This window comes from Rattus rattus, chromosome 3, assembly GCF_011064425.1.
Source record: "Rattus rattus isolate New Zealand chromosome 3, Rrattus_CSIRO_v1, whole genome shotgun sequence".
Classification (NCBI taxonomy): Eukaryota; Metazoa; Chordata; class Mammalia; order Rodentia; family Muridae; genus Rattus; species Rattus rattus.
Window position 1 is genome coordinate 190,261,198 of NC_046156.1, and position 24,745 is coordinate 190,285,942.

The following is a 24,745-nucleotide window of genomic DNA, read 5'->3' on the forward strand; positions in this document are numbered from 1 at the left end:
TAGAAATAAAAAATTTCAGAAATGAATGAAAGCACGAATAACACAAGCAAATCAGTACAGGGTGTAATTCCTTAGAAACAAAGGCAAAAAGCACCGAGAACTTAAAGATCAGAAGGAAAGGGAAGGGCAGGACTGGGCTGTGGCTCAGTGGTACAGTGCCTGCCTCTCGTATGTGAGGCCACAGGTTCAGTCCCAGCACCAACCCTCTGAAAGGAAAAGAAGAGCAGGAAGTGAAGGCAGGAAGGCAGAGAGTGAAGTCCAGGAGGACCCATCCTGCACACAACAGGAGCCCACGGAGAATGCCAACACGAGCAAGCAGAATAAACAGGAAATGTAATTGAGTAAGCCTGGTTACTGAAGTAAGGTCTACAATGTGGTGTGTAAGGGAACGGATCACACTGTCACCAGAATTTGACTTTGGGATTTTTGCCCAAAGGAAGAATTTTTTTTTAATCTAAAACACTCTGAGAATTAAGTCTTTTACATCTGCTCGGACTGATCTTCAAAGCCGAATGGGCAGGCATTGTCAGCATACAGGAATTCTTAGAGTCTGCACTCATTAACCCTTCATTGGTATTCACTGAATTGAAGTCAGATAGCCACAAGAACCAGAGGGGACGGAAATCTAAGTGTCGATGATGACCAATAATTCTAGGAAACAGCAATACTTCATGAAGTTGTATAACTTTGTGGATCGAGGTATTGGCTTGGCTGCTGATAACATCACAATAAAGAAATTATAAGTAAAGATTAAAAGTCTAAGGCTGAAATTGCAGAGCAAATGGCCTGCTTTTGCCAAGGATAAATCACAAGAAACAACAGGTCAAGGGAACTAAAAAGCACAAAGGTGAGTTGAAGGTCTGTATCCATCTAAGACGATCCAGAGCAAAGCTCTTGTATTTATGACAGACTTCTGGGCAGTGAATTGTGCAGTATTCAGAAAAAAAGAAGTCGGTGATTACTATAAAAATTGCATTAGTGGGAACGGAAGGGAGGAAAGGGAGTTGTGCTTGGGAGAGGTCCTGTTGTGCAGACGTCCTGAAGAGCCTGCCGATGAGGTGCACCGGGTTTTAATTGGGCACCTGTATTTTGTGTAATACTGGAATAAAATTCAGAATGTCTTAAACTTTTGCAGTTAAGTTTGATCCCAAGGAGATTTTCATCTTGTAAAACATGTGAAGGGATGATACTCCAAGTGAGGGTAGGACTGCAGAAGCCATGACAATGTTGAAGGTAAAATAGGATGTATTCCAACCTGTGGGAAAATTAAAACCCTCCCTTTTGTAGACTTTGTTCTGAATTTGCTTCATGCTTACCACCTGTTGCTTTTTCTAATTTGAAAATATTATGGCTGATGGGCAAGTCAGTTACATGTTACAGCTTAAATTCGAAGATTATTTTGGGTAATGTTAGGAAAAAATAAAATCATAATTGGAGAACAAACAGCCTGCAACAAGCTAAGAGCAGTCCTGGGCAGACTCGGGGTCCTGTGTAATGTACGTGATGGACTAAGAGTACAAGTATATGATTCCATGATTGTTTAGAAATCATCTTACAAAGCTTTTGAGTCAAATCATTTCCAGGCTCTTCCAATGTAATGGACTGATTCTAAGTACAGGTTTGCCCCTTTGGTGTCCTTTGCTCCTAAGTCAGATGGAGGACACAACCCCTAGGCCTCTCATCTCCCCTCTCCCTCCCAGGCTTCACAATAGAGTATGCTCTCATGCACCTTGCTGGCTGCCTTCCCTTCCTCCTTCAGGTACCAGTTTAAGTATTATTATCAAGGATGCCATCCTTGAAACTTCAAGCTAAAATAAAGGTACCTTATTGCCATGATGACCCCAGTTGCAACTTACACTTTAAGATCTAACACACAGTCTTTCCTGCCAGACTGAAACCTTCCAGTGGTCGGGGAGCATGCCAAGTACACAGCTCCTTAGCCGAGTGTCTTTTGCATTGTCCGTACTGGGGACAAATGATACAGAGGGATGGGAGCCAGCCTCCATTTACTGTCGAGTCAGCGTCATCATTTAGGTGAAATGCCCTCCCTCACTTCCTCATTACTATTTTTGCAAATGTCCAAAGGCTCCTGGGTGCTATAACTTGCCCAGGAACCCATAGCTCCTGTTGCTAATAGACCAATTCAGTTTTCATTTGGCAGATTTAAGAAGACATTTAAAGTGATACCGTAATCTTTTACATTCTTTTTGCCATCTTGTCCTACCATCTTTTTGCAATCATAGAGGTAAACCTGAAATGATCAAAAGTTGAGTTTTTCTGTAACTGTATTTTTGTAAATGTTTACTGAAGTCTGTTAGAATTAACTGAACTTGCTGTCTTAACACTTCTGGCATATAGGCATGCGGTTATGAAGGCATCATCAGTAGGTGGACTTCCCACAGTGGTTAATGTGACTTTTCTGTTGTCAGCATGTTGTCAGGTGGTTCCGATGGTGTGATTGTACTCTATGACCTTGAGAACGCCAGCAGACAGCCCTATTACACATGTAAAGCAGTGTGTTCCGTTGGCAGGTGTGTATTTGAAAGTGTAACTCATGAATATGTAAACAGTTTGTATCGTTTGCATCAAATGGAAACAGTGAAAGTAGCAGTCATATGCATGGTGTAAACAGAATTTCAGTTGACATGGATATCTCTTGATGGTTTCTTGAAAACAATCAAAATTCAATATATTTTTGTCATGTGACTTCCTCCAAACAGTTTTTGTGTCAGGTTTCAAATGAATTTTTAAAAAGGCTTTTGTGTCATTTTGTTCTGTACCTACAGAGCATATCTTAGTAGCTATGATATTAATACCACTTAGTATAAGGCTCATGTATGAATCTTTCAGCTAATTATAAATGCAGACTAAGTTTTCAACTGGTGTTAATGGGGAAAAGATTAAAAACAGGGTGCATAAATATGCAGGCAGTCCTCTCACAGCACACGCACATGCCCCTCTTTCTTGTCTGTCTGCTAACTCAGTTTAGCTCAGTGTAAGCCCAGACAATGATGTCATACTCAGTGCCTTTAAACCAGTACTTGGGGGGCAGAGGCAGGCAGATGTCCAAGTTTGAGGCCAGCTTATTCTACAAACTGAGTTCCAGGATAGCCAGGGCTACAGAGAAAAACCGTGTTTTTGGGGGGGATATATATATATGTCAAACATAAAATATGTATATATTTCATTATTTAATAAACTTAATGCTAAATTTTAATCTCAGATATCAGATTTTAAAATTATTAAATTAAAGCTAGGTGTAGTGGCACAAACCTTTAATCCCAGCACTAGGAAGCAGAGGTACGCAGATCTCTGAGTTCAAGGTCAGCACTTTAGAATTTAATTTCCTTTTCGATTAGGGTTGAAAAAGTGTACATGGCTCAAGCCTCTTAAAAAGCAGGTCCCATACTGTGTTGCAACTCTGGGAGGCCCTAGGCTACTGTTATTAATCTTGGTTGCCCACAGTTAATTAGATGGTAAGGCATTACTGCTGAAGACACGGTACAGCTTGCTTGCAGGACTCTGAGAAATCAAGCTGGAACTGACCTGCAAGTGTCTTCCCAGCTAGCTAGCTTTCACAGTGTAGGAAGGTGCTATGTAGGCCACTAGGAGAGAAAACTCATTAGTGGTACTGCCCAGATAAGGAAGCTGCATGCTACAATACCAGCCTGTCAGACAAGGTGACAGTCAGTGGCAAGATAGGATCTGAGGTATGTCTCACAAAAAGGCACTTTGGCAGTCTACTGTAAAGCTTTTCTTCACACACACACACACACACGCACGCACGCACGCACACTCTCACATACACACACACTCTCTCCCTCTTACACACACACATACACACACACACTCTCTCTCTTTCTTACACACACACACACACACACACACACACACACACACACACACAGAATACAATATAATGCAGGAGTAAGCATACCCCACGTGGTGAGCCTCAGGAGAAGGCAAGCCTCCACATCTCACAGTGGGAACTGAATCTCGAGCTGCCTAGACATCTTTCTCCCCATGTGAGCAGCTAGGACTAGGATGTGTGATGTTAACATCAAAATCCCTATTTTCCTCCCTGAGCCTGCTTCTTTTTCATAACCATACATTTGAAACTCACCCCAGATTTGAAGTCTCTAAGTCTTGGTTGCTGTTTTGTAGAAGCCATCCTGATGTCCACAAATACAGCGTGGAGACGGTTCAGTGGTATCCTCATGACACTGGCATGTTCACATCCAGCTCATTTGATAAAACTCTGAAAGTATGGGATACAAACACATTGCAGGTAAGAACACTAACAACCCTTCCAGGTTGCTTTGTAGGATAATGGAAAATTGAGTCTTCAACTGTATTAGATGGGCTTTTGCTAAGATGTTCTGAGTGTTAGATATAAGTGCAGGAGAGTTAAGGAGAGTTATACCCTGGTTAACTAACTGCTGCTGACTAGCTCTCTGACAGTGAACAAATGCCAAAGAACCCTGCATCTCTGTGCCCTCATCTGTAAGAGACAGCAAGATGGCACCTCCTAGAATGGTGCCATCCATCCTAGGTGGCTTAACAGACATAAAATATCTAGCACATAATCAGCACAGAAAACCTTAGCAAATACCTTTATTATTTGAACACTCTGAGCTAAGGAATAGAATTAGACTTTTCCCCTCTTGATCTAAAAACTCGCAGGAAAATAAAGTTTTTAGAGTTTAATAAAAAAAATATATATCAAAGATAAGAATTATGAGATAATTAGTGAAATTTTTCAGTACCTCTCTTTTCTCTCAGCTTTCTATCTACGTACTTGTAAAACCTCTCTATAGAAATATGACATCTCTTCTGAGTTGGTGTTTCCTGTGTTCTTGTGTTCTGTGCCAGCCAGGGTTTTGTAGCAAGACCCTGTCTCACAAAAACAAAGCCAACAAAGCATACGTGGTAAAGAATAAGTGCGTGTTATGAACTTCCTGTTTGATCACAGTGGGGTATCTTGAGGTCCAACCAATCTCCCATTGGCAAAATCAGCAAAGTTCTTTTCAAAGGGTTTGAAAGCTGCTAAGGAATCTAGACTCCTATAGGATGATTCTCAGAGACAGAAAGATCTAGGAAAGTAACTTCAGCTTTATAAACATTGCACTCGTCGTTTTTTATGTACAGCAAAGACTGAGAAGGCAGGAGTTGGATAGTTTTTGAGAGACAGAGTAGCAGTTGGCCATGTTTATATGCCTATAAATTCTAGCATTTGAGAGGGTAAGGAGGCAGGAGAGTCATGCGATTAAAGCCAGCCTGTACTATATTGTGAGTTCAAGGCCGCTGCAGTTAGAGAGCCAAACCCTATTTCAGAGTCGCAGTAACACACACACACACACACACACACACACACACACACACACACAAGAATGGTTCTCAGTTCTGGAATGGGAATTAGATAGTTTATTATGATCAAAGGGATTGCAAGAAATGTATCTGGAGATAATCTAGGAACTGATGTATTTGAATCTGATTCGGGAGTGAATCTACACAGAAAGTAGAGGTTTGTGAGTCAGTAACATTCAGCTGCAGAGAGGAAGCTTATGTAGAACAAAATGCTAAGAAGGACCAGGGTTGTAGCACAGAAGAAGTGGCAACAAACCCTTGGAAGTAACGGACAGGGACAGTGGGGTGAACATCTGTGTGGGTCAGCTAGCTGGTCAGTAACGAGGCCATCAGGGATAGGGTAAGAGTGTGTGGATAAGGATACTGAAACAAAGCTTAGATTACACTGAGTTAAGAAATGGAAGTCGTTCCTGGAGAGATGGCTCAGTGGTTAAGAGCACTGGCTGTTGTTCCAGAGGACCTGGGTTCAATTCCCAGCACCCACATGGTATCTCACTCAAGCCTGTAAGTCTAGTTCCAGGGGATCTGGCACCCTCATACAGACATGAAGCAGGCAAAACACCAATGCACATAAAATTAAATCAAATAATCTGAAAAAGAAGCAACGGTGATTAAAGATTGCTAAATTTGATATGAAGAAGAGGAAAGAAAGTTGAGAGGTGATATTTCTTTATTTTGTCTTGGGGATAGATATTAAGATGAAGAAGATTTAGCCTTCCGTGCTGCTGGGAATGAGCCAGGAAGGACAGTAGTCAGAGATACCCCATTGGTGGCCTGTAGGCAGAAGCTGGCCACAGTGCTGAGGGGATCGGGACACAAGCAGAGAATGAGCTTGTGAACTGGGCATGTCTTTCCTGCATGGAAATGAAGAACAGAATGCTCAAACAAAAATGACTGGCTGCGTAAGAGATTGGGAGAGCTCAGATTCAGGGCCTTTTATTTTCTCTTTGAACTAAAAGATCTGATCACCTGTTGTGATTGAGGAAGGATGTTTGTGAACAGTGGAGAGAGCTGGAGATGCTGCAGGATACTGCAGACAACTAGTTAGTGAGATCTGCTCTGTGGGCTGGCTGTCCGTATGGAGTGCCCTTCTAGTAAGGCCGTCTGCTAACTGCAGGGTTTCACTGAGTAAACCAGAGACTGACCAAGAGTAAGCTGTGGGCAAGTCTGACTCAGGATGTCTTGTAAATAAAGTGATACTAAGAATATAGGCATGGGGCTAGAGAGATGGCTTAGCAGTTAAGAGTCCTGAGTTCAAATCCCAGCAGCCACATGGTGACTCACAACCCTCTGTAATGAAATCTGATATCTGATACGTTCTTCTGGTGTGTCTGAAGACAGTGAGAATGTACTTATATATAATAAATAAATAAATAAATCTTTTAAAAAATACAGTCATCTTCATTAGGTGCTAGTGGCTGCTTTGACACTACTATAGCAGAGATGTCTGACTCTCTTTGCTCATTAAAACTGCAGGAAAAGCTTGCCGGCCCTTTTGTACATCAGTGTGGCGGTAGATTCAAAGAGGAGGCTTTGGGGTAGAGGTCTGACACAGAGAGGGGTGTTGGATGTGTTGGACTTTACAGTCCAAGCCAGAGAGGGAAAGTAGACAGGAGGGAATGCTAGGGGCTTGTTCCAGAGTCCTACGGTAGTTGGTTGGTGAAGGAAGCCAAAAGGCAATCCTGTGGGTACAGATAGCTGTCATTTATGATTTCGGGGGCTGTGATTGGCATCATGGGATGCAAAGAGGCCATGTGGCTGTGAGAGGCAGAGCTAGCTAGCTCATTGATGTAGATGCCAGCCTGCCTGAGAGGAATGGTGAGCCAGAGGCTTGTCTTTCCTTAACTTCTGGGACCTGCCATGGTTTAGTTGATAAATTGCTAATAGTCAATTAAGAGCACGTTTAAGTTATAGGAAGAAGAATTCTTGCTTTGGTTTTACTTTTTTTTTAAACATTTCTTGGTTAACAGGCTGCAGATGTGTTTAATTTTGAGGAAACAGTTTACAGTCATCACATGTCCCCAGCAGCCACCAAGCACTGTCTGGTAGCAGGTGAGTACACATCCTTTGCCTTTTAGCATATGGAAAACTCGCCCATTTTAGAGTTAGTTGTGTTAACCCAGAAAAACTTTAACCCAGGTAAAGAGTTCTTTAACACTGTGTCCTAGTGCAGGTGGGGCCAGCAGTGCGGACGCCTAGGATTCACAGACCGGGAGTACGGTTCTCTCCCGTTCTCTTCTCCTTTGCTTTGCTTCTTTCAGAGAGCCCATGTCTGTTCTCTGAGGACTCCTTTTAAATCACTAATCTTTCCGGTATTTTTATATGGACAAAACATGGCAACTTGAACAAACTGTGGTTCCTCGGTGGGTAGGGCTGTTTGCTGCTAAGCTTGATACCTAGAATCTGATCCTTGGACAGACTGACTGCAGCAGGTTTGTCCTCTGACCTCCTTGACATGTCCCTCTCTCTCTCTCTCTCTCTCTCTCTCTCTCTCTCACACACACACACACACACACACACACACACACACACACACACACACACACACTCACTACATAGATGTATTTTTTATTTGATAATTTTTCCTGTTTAACACAATAAGAGGAAAACTTTCTCTTTAACACTGTTATGGAAAGTGAACAGTATTTATATGACTCTCGCAATAACAACAAAACATTTATATATAAAGAAGAAAAGCTGTTAACCTAGTAATTAGGTATCTGGTCCCAGGACTCCATTATCCCCGGGTCCTGCATGAGCCATCTGGCCTCACTTTGCATCCCACAGCTGCTTCATCTATAAGAGCAAGATCTGTTCAGCCTGGGTCAGTTGCTGTGACGCTGACCTAGCAATTGGAGAGATAGCAACAGCGTGAACTTGAGTGATTTCATGTGATAACATGGCAGAGAACGATACATCCCCCTGGAATGCTTATGGAGGCTCCCTTGTGATATTCACTGTAGTTACTTCTCGGTGTCTCTGCACACCCCTACAACCTATATAGACTGTGCTGTTGTAAGATCAGTAGGCAATGGAGCACACAGTTCTCCTATGAGAGAAGTGCACACACAGGTCCATTTCTCAGTCATAACCAACGCAGACAGACAGACGGTTTAGATGTTTGTAAATGCATTATGGCCTGCCTTTTCTATTTCTGTGTAGGGAAACTGAAAATGCTGGGATTCTTAGTGGCAGTTTGCTGGGATATTTTTTTTATAATGTATGATAAATATTATATAAAATCTTTTCATTTTTTTTTTTCTTTAACAGTTGGAACTAGAGGACCCAAGGTACAGCTTTGTGACTTAAAGTCTGGATCCTGTTCTCACATTCTACAGGGTATTTTTGTTAAATATGGAACAACTATTACTTTGAGTAAACTGTTGAGTAAGAAGAAAGATTATTAACAATGCATTCTTTGTAAATGTCATGACTGATGCATTCTGTGCTAGTTGTTAAGTCAACAGAGAAATAAAGGTCCTTCTGTGCATTATTCTTGTAAAACTGAGCTGTTGAGACATTTCTATGAACAGTGACTACAAGGGGAACTCAAAAGCTATGGGAAATAGAAAATCCAACTCAGAGCCTTGGGCTATTTCTACATGAAAATCATTAAACAAGTAAAGAAAATGAGTCATGAAAAATGTCTTGTGACTACTGTTTGATAATGTGGCTAATGAGGAAGCTTTGTTCTTAATACTTAAATATCTTTTCTCCTCAGTACAAATATTTTAGGAAAAAAGTGATAAAGCAAAATTCTGGGAAAAGTACATTAATATAAATACAATAATTTTTATCCATATTATTTCATCTAATTCTAAACAATGAAATGTTGGGATGTAACTCAGAAATGCACATTTTAATCCATCTCTGAGAAACATAAATTTATCAGAACAACTTGATGGGATAAGTAATCTTTTTAAAAGGTTTATGTAATAATTTCATGTGTATGAGTGTTTCCCTACATGTATGTATGTGCACCACAAGCGTGCCTGGTGTCCTCAGAGGTCAGAGAGGGTGTCAGAGAGGCTTCCCTGGGACTGGAGTTACAGCTTTGAACTGCCTTGTGGTTGCTAGGAATCAAACCCCAATCTTCTGCAAGAACAGCAAGGCTCTTAACCATTGACCAATTCTGCAGCCCAGTGGGTAGCATTTTTGGTATCATCATCAATAATTTCAATTGATTGAAAAGTTTAGCAGATGCAGTGTCTGATTTGAATAGTTCATTAGGTAAAACTATTCTATGAAATTGTCATCTCAGTGTTTTAGAAACAACTGTTAACATGCTATTTTCAGTCAAGAGCTTTTTCTTTTTTCTGTTAAAATGTTATAAGAAACTGTAAAATATTCTTATTTCTTTAAAATACTTAATTTTTATTGCCATGTATTTCTGTTATATGATAGACACCTCAGTGATGTGGACTGATTGATACAAATAAGTAATTGTGTTTTTTCCAACATAGAAGTCAGTCCTTTTACAGTAAAAGTCCTGGGTTAAAACCTTCCAGGAGGGGTTGGGGATTTAGCTCAGTGGTAGAGCGCTTGCCTAGAAAGCGCAAGTCCCTGGGTTCGGTTCTCAGCTCTGGGGGAGTGGGGGGGGGGGGGGATGGCTTCCAGGAAACCTGGCACCGGTCTTTAAATGAAGACACTGCATGTTTAAGATGTGATCTTATTCATTCACTACTATTTATGCTTGCTGGCTTCTGAGTCAGGCAAAATTATTGCTTTCTTATTCTTCTTTATTTTTTTTTTTTAAATATTTCATTCACTTGTATTTGCAGGTCACAGACAGGAAATATTGGCAGTTTCCTGGTCACCACGCTATGACTATATCTTGGCAACAGCAAGGTAAAGTACAATTTATTTGGTTTTATATTAATATTAGTAATTAGAAGTAATTTGAGAATTGCATTTTCATAAGATACAAATTTTGTCATATATAGTAAGTACCAGAAAATGAAACATTAAGCAGTAAATTTCAGTTCATATCAGCAAAGAAAACATCCTTTGCATCTTTTGTATGTGTGCAGGTGCACATGTATGAGTGTTTAAGCCAGGGGTTGACACTGGGGTTGTCATCCTCCACTGTATTTATTAAGCTCTTGACTGAGCTTTGAACTCATCAGTTCAGGTAGCCGGCTGGCTTGCTTTCCTCTTCCCAGCTCTGGGATTACAGAAGCGCACTGCTGCACTTGGCTTTGCAGGGAACCTACGCTCAAGTCCGCATGCTCATGCTGCAGGCTTTATCTGTGAACTGGCCCTCCTTTGCATGGATATCCATCTTGAGGACATTCACCATTCAGAACCCAGAGAAAGCAAAAGAATCCACACTGCTAGTAATACAATTGTGATCTTTCCCTACATGGAAGTATAACACGACACACTTAGGAGTAGTTTCTTTAACCCAGAAGTTTTGCTCTGATATAAAGTACCTATTTATCTATTGATTTAATTTGTTAGTATTTAGTGGCTACCACCTATTCCAAGTATTGTACTAGAGACACAGGTTGGTAGTAACTTCAGAAAGAGACAGACTAAAGAAGGAGAGATCACTGCCTACAGAACATTCTGAAATGCCTTAGTAGCAGCAGACCTTCAGTAACTAGTACAGGAAGAGAGCAGGACTACTTGTCTCTGGTGAGGTTGGACAGTGTGAGGGTGGGTATGGATTAGAGGTGAGGCTGTAAAGATTCGGAATGATAGGCTGTGGGAGAATGGTCAGTTACAGTACAAAGGACTGCTGGACAGAGGTGCTCAGTTCAAGAAACAGACTACAGCTGTGCCCAGCCACAGAAATCTAAACATCACATGGCACAGACAGAGAGTTTGGTGTATAAAGAACAAGTACCTCAACGTATGGAAGCTGTGGAAATCCTGCTAAAAGGAGAGAAAAATCATATACTCAAAAACCTGTCGGAAGGGTGGGTGGCCTGAGGAGGTAAAAGTGTGTGATTACTGAGGCACAGTGACAACTGGACTGTAGCTGTCAGAAGACAGATAGGTCAGGCAAGATGGCAGGGAAGGTGCTCGCTGCCAGCCTGCCGGGGTGGAGAGAACCAGCTCATAAGTTGTCCTCTGATATTTTTCCTTTCATTCATGTACACACAAGCACACACATGCACCCAAACATACATGTACACGTGTAAATAAATGTAACATAGATTTTAAAGACTATTATTATAGATGAGTGGGTCTGACTGGGAGCACATGTTATTACCAGATGAGATTTTTGAGGAGAAATTGACTCATGTTCTGTCTGTTCCTTTGTTGTTTCACTTGAAAGAAAATAAGGTGTCTAGCTTCTAGAAGATATTAGATGTAGTTTTTAGCAAAGACTAATTTGACCACAAAAAGCAAATTTCTTTATGAACCTTATTTTCAAACTTCTGTAAAAAACAAGAAACCCCAAATTAATGATAAATAAATGTTTAAACAATGAGATTCCCTAACTACTTGATTATCTAGATGACAATTGAAAAATAACAGAAAGTGTGTTATAATTAGTGTGATAGGACCCTGGAGAAAGCAGAATTTTGTCCTTAAAATCTGATAAGAAAGATTACCTCTCTTTGCTTCTATCTCACTAGTTTATGTACTGGTGACCGGCGAGTACTGAGTATTTGTTAGAATAATACAGTACAATTGAAGGAATGTATTTGGGCTGATAGAGTGAAACCTCTGTGCTCAAGTTGGCAAAGTAAAGGTGGAGTTATTATCCTAGCTACGTATGTCAATATGCGTCTTCTTTTTACCTTAGCGCTGACAGTAGAGTAAAATTATGGGATGTGAGAAGAGCATCAGGATGTTTGCTTACTCTTGACCAGCACAACGGGAAAAAGTCACAAGCTGTTGAATCAGGTAATGAGGACCATATTAATATACAAATACAGTAGTTCTTATGGTGGGTTTTCTTTTCATTAAAATCAAATAATAAATATATATATATACATATATATACATATGTATATATATATATTGACAAATTAAAAACTGATTTTTGTAAATGGCATTCACCATGAATCAGTTTGTGAATCAAACTAAATTATGGTTTTCTTTCTCCCAAGATAAAAATAACTGTGGAGACTGCTTTTGCCTCCAAAGTTGCAAACATAAAACTTGTGTAACTCGGTTTGCAAATATTTTTCCTTTAAAGCCAGCTATACAAATTCTATTTTACATAGAAAACTACAATAGATTAAAGAAGTATCAATGTTTTGTGCCTTCATGTCACCATAAAAACTGCAAGTTGCATCAGTGGAAGTTAAGGGTTTCATTCCTGGAGAGCAGCATGCACTCATGGGCTAGAAATGCATTAGGATACAACAGGAAGCTCCCTCTGCTTTCCAAGTGATGGGATTCCAGGCAGGCATGGCCATTACAGATCTTTAATACTTTGTCAAATGATTTCTAGTTTGGGGGGACTATATAAAGGGTCGAAAGGTGTTTAAAGTTTTGGTAGTGAACTGTACGTGTAATTGAATTTAATAGCACCATTTACTTACTAAAAAAGTATACTTAGCAAGTTTCTTTGCCTGTCCTTTTCCTCTGTATTCATGGTTCTTTTAATGTCACCTATTATGTTCACTTAATCTAAAGGTTGGTTCACATAATCCAAAGTATGGTCAAGTTATAGTTTAAGTAATTCACTAGATATTCTTTAATGTGTTTAGATATATGCTCAATACAGAAAAACATAAACCAAATATGTGTGTTTTCACTGCAGCAAACACTGCTCACAATGGGAAAGTTAACGGCTTATGTTTTACAAGTGACGGGCTTCACCTGCTCACGGTTGGCACAGACAACCGAATGAGGCTCTGGAATAGCTCCAGCGGGGACAACACACTGGTAAGAGACTTCAAAGGGCCTTTCAGTGAGTGGGATTGTGATGTATGCTTGGTACTTTTCTATGGATGTGGCTTCATCTTTCACCTTTGCATCATGACTGTTAACATATTTTAGAAAGATGCTTTAGAGGTGAACAGCTAATTCTCAAGTCAAGGCAAGCCACCCACCCCACACAGCATGCCTGCGTACCCTACTCTTACCTACGCCTCTGGTGAAGTGGCTTCTAATTAAAAGATTGAAAACAGATGAAGTTACCAACAGTCAAATCTTACATTTAAAATTAATCACATTCTTTTTTTTAACTCATTTGTTCAAGCTGATAATTTTCTTTAAAATTCTTGAGAGAGTCACTCTGATTACTTATATAAATACTAGTATTCTTATGCTATATGTCTGGCTTGTGGTAGTGACCTCAGACCCAGAGGTTTGTGCCTGCCAGGCCAGCCTCCCTTACAGTCAATGTGGAGTGGTTTTCTGTCTGTCTCAGGGCAAATCCTTGGGCATTGGCTTCATATTTTAGGTTTTTGCCTTTCTTGGGTTATACCATGTCCCTACTCAGCCTTCTTCTTCTCTTTCCGTACCTTTTTTTTTTCAGAGCTGGGGACCAAACCCAGGGCCTTGCGCTTGCTAGGCAAGCGCTCTACCGCTGAGCTAAATCCCCAACCCCCCGTACCTTCTTTAATAAGTATATATTCAGCATTTACTTATTTGCCTAGCAATAATTATACAGCAATAGACAAAGCATAGGAAAAACCTGTTTGATCTTGGGAAGGTTCTATTCTAGGAAGGAGTATATATATATACATATATATGAAGAGTCTGGTGTGTGTATACACTCAGGTGGATCTCAGGGTCAGGGCTGGGCTACCTAGTGAGTTCAGAGCCAGCCTGAGCTACCTAGCAAGACCCTATCTCAGTAAAAACTCAGAAAAAGAAAAGATACTAGGAAATTAGAGTATCTAGGTTTCATAGGCTAGTCATGAAAGGCTTAATTGAGAAGTCGACATTTGACGTAGAAGAAGAGTTGTCCAATCAGCTACTTAAGAGTTAATCTAGGGAGGAAAGGGACTGATATGGTAGCATCATGGATACTCTAGGAGCAACTGGGAGTTCTTGTGTTGAAATCCATAAACAGTAACAGGAAGTATGTAACAGGAAGTCCAGGATGCCTGAGCAGCTGAGTCTTGGAGGCCTGTGTGAGGCCTAGGATGGGGGACAGCTAGTAAAGGTCTTTCAGTAGAGAAGTGACAGATCACACTGTGTCCAAGCTTACTGTGATAAATACAGATGGTACTGAACATATGTCCATGGGTAAAATGGTTTTATCCTAGTTTTGCCTCTTTAAAGACTGTGCTTTAGGGGTTTGCTAGTAAGTTCATATATAGAATAGAGAGTTTAGAATGGATCATGGGATTTTTAATGGGCATTCTCAAATTGTTATTCTTAAAAAGAGAACAATGCTAACTGAGATCTCTCCTACAAAGATATTTGTAGGGACATAGACATTGGTCCCGGAAAAGAAGACTGAAGAGAAACCCTGCCTTCACATTTGTGAAGGACTTGTCAAATCAGAAACCAAATTCTACTCTTGTCATTTAGTAACGTTTAGGTATTGGGTGATGATTTACTTAATGCTCTGTTCAATTTTATCACCATAAAAATTCATACTGTGCTACCAAATAGAGGGCAAGTAGAAGTGATAATTGTATGTTTTTGCCTTATGTAAATAAGTGTAAGCACACATTTCCAATATATCTTTTTTTTTTTTTTTTTCCTATTCTTTTTTTCGGAGCTGGGGACCGAACCCAGGGCCTTGTGCTTGCTAGGCAAGTGCTCTACCACTGAGCCAAATCCCCAACCCCTTCCAATATATCTTAATTATAAATTATATACAAATATCTAGTCTACATATTAAGCTTTATAAAGCTTAATTTTTTACCTTTTAGATAACAGTACATAGAAATAGAATTTTTTAAAAATTTTTCCTCACACAAGCATGAAAGGGTCCCTAATAGCTCGTGATGCAATCTCCCCATGGTTTGTAGACTGAAATTTGGAGACCAGGCCTCCAAAGTTTGCTTCAAGTTTGGAGCAAATTCCTGCAGGTAAAGTACCACAAGGAGAGATGTTTAGCAACAGCAACAGCAGCAGCAGCAGAAGAATTCAAAGTAGGTATTGATATGGTCTATTCAGTTATTAGCCTTATCAGTCGTATGTGACTGATATCACAGAACTGAGCCTCTGTTCTTTCCAAGGATCTGCAGTGGGGAGCAGTGGCTCAGTCCCAAAAGGCAGGCAGGTGAAAAAGAGAGACTCTTCCTTCTTCCAGTATCCTTATGTAGATCTCGAGCAGAAGGTGTCCCAGATTAAAGGTGTGCACCTAGATCTGGGATTTGCTTCATCATAAATGACCTTGAACTCAGAGATCTCCTTGCCTTAGTCTCCTGGGATTCATAGCCACTATTCCTCAAGATCTCCATACTCAGATCCAGGTCAGAAACTTGTATCTCCCAGCCTCAAGATCAGGATCAAAGGTGAGCCTTCCAATTTTGAACTGTAGTTCATTCCAGATATACTCAAGTTGACAACCAGGAATAGCCACTACATATGGTCCTCACTTCTTACGAGGAACAAAAATATTAGGTAACAGAATGTCTCAGTGGTTTAGTTAGCAGAGTTTAGATATAGTGTTTGAGGTATTTAAGTCTGACTTTCACTAGCCAAGATACACTGAGTTAGTTAGCCTTTCACTTCTTTCTGCCCTCTCTGGGATGATGTTCCCTAAGTCTTCCAGGGTTAATGCAGGTGTCCCATATGGGGCTGAGCACACACAGTCCCTTATTCTCAGCACTTTGATGAGTTTGTGCACTACCTGCTACTCACTGCAAAAAAAAAAAGCAAGGTTGAGAGCAGCACTAATCTCTGGAACATAAATATTTAGATATGTGGTAGGTCCTCTCAAGGAGGTACGATTTCCAAAGCTATGTGCTTTTGACTGGGTTTGTAATAACAGGGGCCTCCAATCCACCCAGGAAACAGTTGATGACCCTTAGATGGTTCATGCCACTCCTGCACTAGTGGGCACATTCATGGCAGGTTGATACTGTTACGTTCAGGGATCATCAGTGACTTTAGGGTTCATTAATGGCCTTTCTTCCTAGCAGCCTGCATAGTACCTTCCAACACTGAAAGCTTAATAGCATAGATGACGTTCTGGGTCAGGTCTAACTTGGTTTCTCTATGTACTGCATCTAGGGCAAATGGCATCTTCAGCAGTAGGGCTGTACCATTATGGTGGGCAAGCAAGAGCAATGGCTATACCCTTGTAGTTTTAAGGGCCTCTGGGCTCTCCCCAACCAATAGCCTGTAGAGAACCAACCCATGTCTGGCAAGATTTTACTTAGCTGTGTTTTCTGTGGGAGGCACTATCCATGCGTGGTACCTTTGTTCAAACTCCTTTAATAAAAGGTCTCCATAAGGATTTTCCATACAGCCTTTGTTTTCTTTAACTCAACTCCCTCCTCTCCTGTTCCTTTCCCATTCTCATTTTAACCACCACTAATCCCCTCCTACTTTCATATCATGTGTGTTCTGTTCTCCCCTCAGCCCTAAGGCTCCTCCCCACTTATGGACCCTTGCTAGCTTCCGGAGCCATGTCTCCCCATAGTTAACTGGAACATACTGGCTCATCTGTGGGAATGGAAGAGTGCTCTTCCTAACACGTGGAATCTGAGAGTCTGGTTGTAACTGGCTACCATTTCCCAGGTGCTGTTATGTGCATGGTTTCCCTTGTGTTTTACAGTAACACTATGGTAAATGGTGCCATATCTACTTGGCAGATGAGAAGGACGGGATTTAGAAGTTAATACAGACTCAGATCGAATGGACTGCACCCCTGCTGCCACAGGGTGGCAGAAGGCACTAGCTCAATTACAAGTTAACACTTCAGTTGGCCTGCCATTGTGCCACACTGTGTCCTCTGCGCATAGTACTCTCTGCTGATTGTTTCCTTAAAGTAAATTCCCAGGAGCAGCCACCACATCGAGAAGTAAGAATATCTTTATTCAGTGAGTTAGTTCAGATAGAAGTGAAGGTTGTACGGCTGGGTTGAGACTGGTCACCCTCACACTTAGAGTGGCTGTGATGGTCAGATTACAGTATGGGTTGTATCATAGCATATTCTTAAGGACAGAGCAGGACTGGAGAGATGGCTCAGCTGTTGAGGGCTAGGCTCCCAACCAAAAATGTAAGAACAGGGCAGCCCACCCGAAAAGACACCTTCCTTCCTAGTTTGTTTTATATTAAGCCATTATCCCTTCTTGAAGAAATAACCAAATTATGACACCAATAACATGCTCTTCTCTTTACCAGTGTTGAAGGTTTCTTACAATTTTAGTCAAGCCAAAGTCAGGCAGTGCAGTAAGGTTAGAGGTCTCATGTGGCATACATGAGGTCCTATAAAGAAGTTAAGAAAGAAGAGAGGGGAGGGGAGGAGAGGGGAGGGGAGAGGAGAGGAATCGAGTTCTAAAGAGTTTGACAGTGGGAAATGATTCGTTTGTCTTTGTTGCATCATATGTCCCTTGTGGGTTTATTCACAGTTTCTGTTTCTTCAAATATAAACTGTACATTTGTATCATTGGCCCTAGTTTTATTAAGATATATTTCTTTACATTTAAAGGCCCTTTCTATAGAATGCTATAATAAATGAAGTGTTTGTTTCGTCTTTGTTGCCATTTTAACTGAGGCCTTAGCGGTGAGTAACGTGATTTAATCCTGCAGGTAAACTACGGGAAAGTGTGTAACAGCAGCAGGAAAGGGCTGAAGTTCACTGTCTCCCATGGCTGCAGCTCAGAGTTTGTGTTTGTTCCCTACGACAGCACCATTGCCATGTATGCAGTCTACTCAGGAGAGCGGCTCGCCATGCTTAAGGGACATTACAAAAGTGTCGACTGCTGTGTGTTTCAGCCTAATTTCCAGGTAAGGCTGATACTTAGGGGAGTTTACAATGCTTAGATGGCAGGCTTACAGGACTGGCAGATTATAAAACAGGAAGTTGTGTGTCTGTCCTCACGTTTTACACTTTGAATCAGTCTGAAGTATGGTACCATCAATCCACCTCTGAGCTAGTACTTATTTAATGAGGACAGCCTAAATCTCAGACAAAGTGTAAATAAATCAGTATAGTACTATGTAAGTGATTGGGACTAAATTGTTTTCCCTTTGAATATGAACTCCATTTAACCTTTGAAAATCTAACGAAATCTTTTAGGTTAGATTTTTAGGTTATTTGTTTATTTAGAAATGTAATATACCTTGTGTAACTATATCAAAATCTGAAAATAATAATTTTCTGCCAGATGCAAATATAAGTATGCTTTTATAGTGGCTAGGTACTGAAATGATTAGTAAAAGACTACCTTTTAATTAGCAACTCACATAGTCTCATTTATTTGTGCGTGGGAAGTCACATACCATGATGCGTGTCTGGAGGACAACTTACAGGAATCAATTCTCTCCCTCCATCTTCAGGGCCCTGGGATCAAACTCCAGTTATCTGGCGTAGCAGCAAGTGGCTGTACCCACTGAGTCACCTCGGCAACCCCCACAATCTCTTAAATATACTTACATTAGTTCATTTTCTTGCTAATGTGACCAAAATGCATGACTAGACACAACTTACTAAGGCAATGGTTTATTTGGGCTTCTGCTTAGGAAGTACACAGTTTGTGAGGGGAAAGAAGGGAGCTGGGGCAACAGGGCTATCTGACCTGTTTCTGCATCCAGTCAGGAAGCTTAGGAAAACCATCACTGATGGATCGCTGATGTTTGCTTCTTTCTTCCGCCTTCCGCCTAGAACACCAGCCTACTGGATGATACCACCCACATCCATGCTGGGGTTCCCTCAGCAAATGAACCTTTCTGGAAACACCGTCATACACCCAACCGACGTGTTGTTTCTGTATGATTCTAAATCTAGCTAGGTTTACAATGAAGATTGTCATAGAACTTATGAGTTTTGTTGAACATCCTTGCTTTTCTCCTTCATATTAACTCTGGATCAGGCTTTTGGTTTTGGTATGTGTACGTGGTATATATTCACATGTACATGTGTACATACCTATGTGTATGGATGGAAGCCAGAGTTGATCATCAGTGTTCTGCTCAATCACTCTTTGCCCTGGTTCATTGAGACAGGATGTGTCACTAAACCCGAAGCTGAACTGGCCATCATCTACCCCTGTCAGTCTTCTGTCTCATCCGGATTAGTGCCTGCTTATTTACCATTGTGTCACCACACCTAGCTGTTTTACATGATTCTAGGGCTTTGAACTCAATTCTTCATGCTTCCAGAATAGCCTGGTTATCTATTTTCCTGGCCTCAGCCTGGGGTATGTCTGTGTGTGTTTGGGTTGTTTTGTTGTGTTAAAATGTATGATAAATGGTGTATTCTGATGGCTGGTAAATATTTACTCTACCAGTTCCCACTGTTGACTTTTTCTTAGAACTCTTTAGCAACTTCACGGTAGCTCTGCACAGCATCTTCAGGGGGGCTCCCAAGGACCCTTCTCCAACTCTGAAGCCAGTGTCTTTCCCTGAGTACTTAGTATATAGTAGTTAATATATACTACTATATGTTGTAGTTGAAATGATTTTTTTCTGAGTAAAGAATTCTAAAGTACCAGAGATATAATTCGGCTAGCCTCAAACCTATAAGTTGATGTTAATAGTGCATGGTCATCTAAAGGATCAAAGAAAACAGTCCCTCTGAGATAACCACAGTTTAAAATAAGGTAATAAGATACTCTGATTAGAAAGTACAACTTTCTTCTATGCAGGAGCTTCTTAGCAGAGGGCAAGGAGTCAGTTAATATTACACTAAAGGTGAGCTAGAAAGATGACTCAGCAGTTAAAACCATTTGCTGCTCTTACAGAGACCTGGGTTCATTTCCTAGCACTCACATGGCAGCTCATAATCGGCTGGAACTCTGGTTTCGGGGAATCTGACACCCTCTTCTGGCCTCCTCAGGTACCATGTACACACATGGTTTACATACATGTATACAGGCAAGACATTCATACATGCACACATACATATGTATAAAATAGATAAATAGATAGATAAATAAATAAATAAATAAATAAATAAATAGGCAAACAAACATTACATTGTTTGTGGTAACACAAACACCGGTAATCCTAGCATTCTGGATTGTTGTCATGAATTCAAAGTTAGCCTGGGCTATATTGCAAGTTTGAAGCTAGCTTGGGCTATAGTATGAAACTTTATCTCAATAATTAAACAAACAAAAAAAAACAAAAATAAAAAACAAACAAACAAAAGCCAAACCTATTGTGAGACAGATTGCTCTCAGTTTCTGAGCAGCCAGACATCTGGTTTGGGCTGTCACGGGTGAAATGCTCTGCCTGTGTTATGGTGTTTTCTTCTACTTTGTTTTTTTTTGAAACAAGTTCTCATATAAACCGGGCTAGTCCCAGACTTGCTATGTAGACAAGAACAATCTCATACTTCTGATCCTCCTGCCTCCACTTCCCAAGCTCTGGGATTACGGTCAGATGCCACCACTCCCAGCCAAATGTCAAGTGTTTATCTGCTTCAGACCCAGACTTAGCCACTGGACACATCAGAAACACTATGTGTTTATTTTACTGCGTGATCAGAATGCTTTCAGTTTTGCTGGGGAAGAGAGCAAGTGTTTTAGTGGAGAGCAAACAGTATGTCCATAAAGACATTGACACAACTGTGCGTCAGCCCACGGGTCCTTCTAGTCAGTGAATGTCTGAGCAGACAGGGTTGGGTCTTGAAGCTCTTGTGAAGAGCAGCCAGGTAGACGGCTATAAATCGATGGATCTTTGTGGTTTCCTCGTTGGAGTCTTTATTGTAGATACCTTGGTCTTTGCCAGAGAAAAGCTATTATACATTTTACTTTCTCTAACATTAAAATATGCTTCTAAGTATTGACAGAACTAAGTAAAGCATTGGATTTCTGTAGGACTTTCTCACTTGTTTGTAAGCTCTGACACATCCTGGTTCTATTTTAAAGTATAAAGTGAAGCTTCATATTCTATCAGCTCTTCCTGAAGAGATCCCAGTAGGACAGTCGGTCTTCTCATCTGTAGAAAGCACCAATTGGTGTGAAGTCTCAGGAGATTCTTATAAAGTTATGCCAACATCATGCACAAAACATAAAGGCCTCACATTTAAAAACAAAATGAAGGGCATCATATTTTGTTTAATGAATAGAAATTAAATTATTGGAATTAATCTAACCTAACTTAACTAACCTGCTTAATCTAATCATTTCAAAACTTAATACAACTCATTTCAGCTTTAAATTGATTAGCCTTTGTTTTCTATATTACAGGAACTTTACAGTGGTAGCAGGGACTGCAATATTCTCGCTTGGGTGCCAGCTTCATATGAACCAGTTCCTGATGACGACGATGAAGTAAATGGTGTTTTTGCTTACTGTGCAGTGATTTCTGATTATGAGGATTAGTGTCTTATTTATGTGGGAGAAGCTGTTAAAACAGTTCTTACAATTTTCCAGTTATACAGATAATTTATTATCATATATCTATAATATTTTAGAAAAAATATTAAAAGAATATAATTTCTCAATTTTAATTAGTGAAGGTTTTATTTACTGTTTTTAAGATAGTAATTCATTCTCATATAATTTAGAATCTTCTCTCATTAACATGCTACTTTAACCCTTATTCATGTCATTAGCAACTATTTGAAAACTTTGTTTTTTTGATTTGTGGTTTTTCAAGACAGGGTTTTGCTGTGTAGTCCTGGCAGTCCTGGAACTTACTCTGTAGACCAGGCTGGCCTCAAATTCACAGAGATCCACTTGGTTCTTCCTCCTGAGTGCTGGGTTTAAAGGTGTGAGCCGCCATGCCCACCTGCTATTTGGAAACATTTTTAATGCTATAGTATTCTGTCATATATACGTCATAGTTTAAATGTTTAACTGTTTCTGTTGACTATATTAAGCAATATCAATATAAATTTATTCTCTGAAGTTGTTCATATTTCTAACTAGCTTTAGGGTAGGTTTCCAGAAGTATTCCTATAGTATCTCCTTTCGTTGTTGTTTGCTTGCTTCCTGTATGGCTTCAAGCCTCCAGGACACAAGTGGCCACTATTCTGAAGAGTTTGGGCTTCATAGTGAGGAGGATTGCTTAGGGATCCTTCCCTTACCCAGAACTCCATACCACATTTTGAACAGGGGAATAGGGATTGGCAGCATTTACCAATGTCTGTCCATTGGCAAGATCCACAGTTTAGTAAGATTGACAAGTAGACAGAGCCCTGGTTCCTCTTTAAGTGGTAATGGCACACAACTTCCCTGACGTCTCCAAGTCCTAATGGTATTTGTCTAAGTTGATTCTTAAGCGACACATGCATCCAGCATTACCTTGGCCTCCTAAATAAATGCTCTTTGTGCCTGCCTGCCTGTCAGCTATGGCCCTGGCTCAAGTACCTGGATCTTCCTCAGTCTGGATGGCAGGCTCCTTCCTGTGGGCAGGAGAAAGCTGGAGTTAGCTTTTGAGTTATGGTGTGTGACATTTTAAAATCTATCTGTTTGTATGTCAGATTCTATCAGTTCACACTTGGATCTGCAACCTCAGTGCCCAGCTCAGATAGTAGGACAGTGTGAATAAAAAGCCTTAGGTGAAGGTGTTACACAGAGGCCAAAGGTCTGCGCCCTGCCCTGAAGCAATGGCCTCTCTTGCTTTACATTTACAAAGCACATGATAAAGTAGTGTTTAAACTGAGCACTAGTGTGATGATATCCTAGGGCCTTCTCCTGGTGGGTGGTAGGGGAATCTATCTACCATGCTACTAGAAACTAAGTGATGGGCTTAAGTGTGATGGTCCTTAAACATGAATTCTGCTATGGAATTAAACATGTCTAAGATGTTATCTCTTTCAGGAACTTTCTGGAAAGTGGTGTTAAACATCTCCATTTATCCTAACTTCAAGGATATAAAAATATGAATGAAATAATTTAGTATAGTTTTTTCTTTTTTAGATAGAGAAGCCCTGTAGGTAATTCAAAGCAATTCAAATAGAAATGGAAGAAATCACTAATAAAGCAAGTCTGACATTTTGAAGATATTTGTTATATCCTTAGTTCCTTTATAAAGAGAGGGCCATGTCAGAAGACACCAGAACAGCTTAACATGGGTAACAGCCTTGGTAGTATCGAGTAGCTGTTGGCCAAATAGAGTTTCTATCTGAATTGGTACCAGGATAGCCAGTGTGGAGACTGACTGGAAGTTATTTTCTCTGGACCTTAAACCAGATGAAAGGGAGAAGGGCACGTTCATAAATACTTAGGCCACTGGCCAAAGCCAAGCATGTGTGTCCAGATCTTATCACCCGTCTCAGTTGGCTTGGTTGTTTTTAGCATACAGCCTCTTTGGATGACTGGACTTTGAATAGTTTGATTTAGACATTTATTTTGTATTTTTATTTAATTATTTTGTCCTGCTTTTGAAGAATCACCATACACACACACACACACACACACACACACACACACCCCTATCTGTGGGTCATGTTGGGAAGTATAACAACTTTTGCCAAATTAAAGTAATAAATTAAAAGTAAAGCTACTGTGATAAATTGCATAGAGATAAGAATTTTAGAAGAAAATGAAGTAGCGTGTTATGCTTTGTGACAAATAGCTCATTTATCTCTTGCTAAATGGTTGTGGTGATGGTTGGACATCTCATCTAAAGCAACTCGTACACATGGAAAATGAAAACAAGCAGAAACATGAGTGCAGGGCATAGGCTTGTGACCCCGTGCTTCAGAGTCTGAGGGGCTGATAGGGAGGACTGAGATGGACGCCAATCCCACCCAACACGGCGAAGCCCTGCCTCACAGAGATGAAACGAGTTGAGCTTTATATTCAAGTGTTAGAGCTGTAAGCCTAAATCCTTTCAGATACACTGGTGCCAGCCAGAGAGACGGTTTGGCAGTTAAGAGTGCTGGCCACTTTTCTAGAGGACCTGGGTTCAAGTCGCAGTACCCAAACAACGGCTCACCGTCACCTGTAACTCCACCTCCGGATTGTCTGATGCCCTCTTCTGGCATCTGTGGGCACCAGGAATGCGTGGTACACAGGCATACGTATAGGCAATATCCATACATGCAAAAATGTTTTATTTTTAGTAGAAAACTAATTTTTATTAAGAATAAATTTTCAATGGAAACAGTAAAATAAGCCAGGTGTGGTAGTACACACACCTTTGATCCCAGCACTCAGGCAGGGGCAGGTAGATCTCTTGAGTTCAAGGCCAGCCTGATCTACAGAGCAAGTTCCAGGACAGCTGGGACTACGCAGAAAACTCTGTCTTTAAAAACAAAAAATAAATAAAATAAAATATACTGTCCCTTCCTACTTTCAACTCTAAGATCTGAATAACTGTTTAATGTAATGTGCTATACCTATGAAGTGTTAACTTTAAAAGTTCATATGAGTGAATGTAGGTA

General features: G+C 40.5%; 1 protein-coding gene across 2 annotated transcripts in view; it reads left to right on the plus strand.

The window, feature by feature from the left end:
- Window positions 1–24,745, plus strand: part of Ercc8 (ERCC excision repair 8, CSA ubiquitin ligase complex subunit) — a 39,109-nt gene that overhangs the window by 8,057 nt on the left and 6,307 nt on the right. The window contains exons 3-11 of one of the 2 annotated variants that reach the window (XM_032898920.1): window positions 2,430–2,531; window positions 4,165–4,288; window positions 7,338–7,419; window positions 8,638–8,706; window positions 10,149–10,215; window positions 12,125–12,225; window positions 13,091–13,215; window positions 17,995–18,192; window positions 21,600–21,683. In XM_032898920.1, coding sequence (XP_032754811.1) covers window positions 2,430–2,531; window positions 4,165–4,288; window positions 7,338–7,419; window positions 8,638–8,706; window positions 10,149–10,215; window positions 12,125–12,225; window positions 13,091–13,215; window positions 17,995–18,192; window positions 21,600–21,683 — 952 coding nt within the window. The remainder of the gene's footprint in view (window positions 1–2,429; window positions 2,532–4,164; window positions 4,289–7,337; window positions 7,420–8,637; window positions 8,707–10,148; window positions 10,216–12,124; window positions 12,226–13,090; window positions 13,216–17,994; window positions 18,193–21,599; window positions 21,684–24,745) is intronic. The other variant, XM_032898921.1, reaches the window with a different exon arrangement.